Source organism: Phaethon lepturus, unplaced genomic scaffold (genome assembly GCF_000687285.1).
Source record: "Phaethon lepturus isolate BGI_N335 unplaced genomic scaffold, ASM68728v1 scaffold31691, whole genome shotgun sequence".
Lineage (NCBI taxonomy): Eukaryota > Metazoa > Chordata > Aves > Phaethontiformes > Phaethontidae > Phaethon > Phaethon lepturus.
In genome coordinates this window covers 1-348 of record NW_010517493.1, presented here as the reverse complement: position 1 = coordinate 348, position 348 = coordinate 1, and the positions used below count along the sequence as shown (strand labels likewise).

At 60.9% G+C, this 348-nt stretch overlaps 1 protein-coding gene across 1 annotated transcript in view; it reads right to left on the bottom strand.

Annotated features, from left to right (window-relative positions):
- The window catches only part of LOC104627995 (discoidin domain-containing receptor 2-like), a 1,688-nt gene extending 1,346 nt beyond the window's left edge, over positions 1-342 (bottom strand). The window contains exon 1 of the mRNA XM_010296419.1: positions 207-342. Coding sequence (XP_010294721.1) covers positions 207-299 — 93 coding nt within the window. The 5' untranslated portion in view covers positions 300-342. The remainder of the gene's footprint in view (positions 1-206) is intronic.
- Positions 343-348: the final 6 nt, after the last annotated feature.

The following is a 348-nucleotide window of genomic DNA, read 5'->3' as shown; positions in this document are numbered from 1 at the left end:
CGGGATGCCAAAGATCACTGTAGTTCCCCCATTCCTCCTCAAAAAGCTGCTGCCACTCATGCTTTCTGCATGCTTCACCCCAAAGCTGGGCTCCAGGGAGGAGAGACTTCCCCATCGCTTCTGCACCCCCCAGCCCAGGGAAAACGGGCTGTGAGCAGCCCCAGGGCCGTGTCAGTGTCCGTCAGAAGACCCCGGTCCCCACGTACCAGCAGGATGCTCTCCCAGGACATCCAGCGGATGGGGAGCACCGCCCGCCCCTGGATGCGGTAGTAGTCCCCGCTGTAGAGATTCCTGCTCATGCCGAAGTCGGCTATCTTGATGGTGTACTGCTTCCCCACCAGGCAGTTG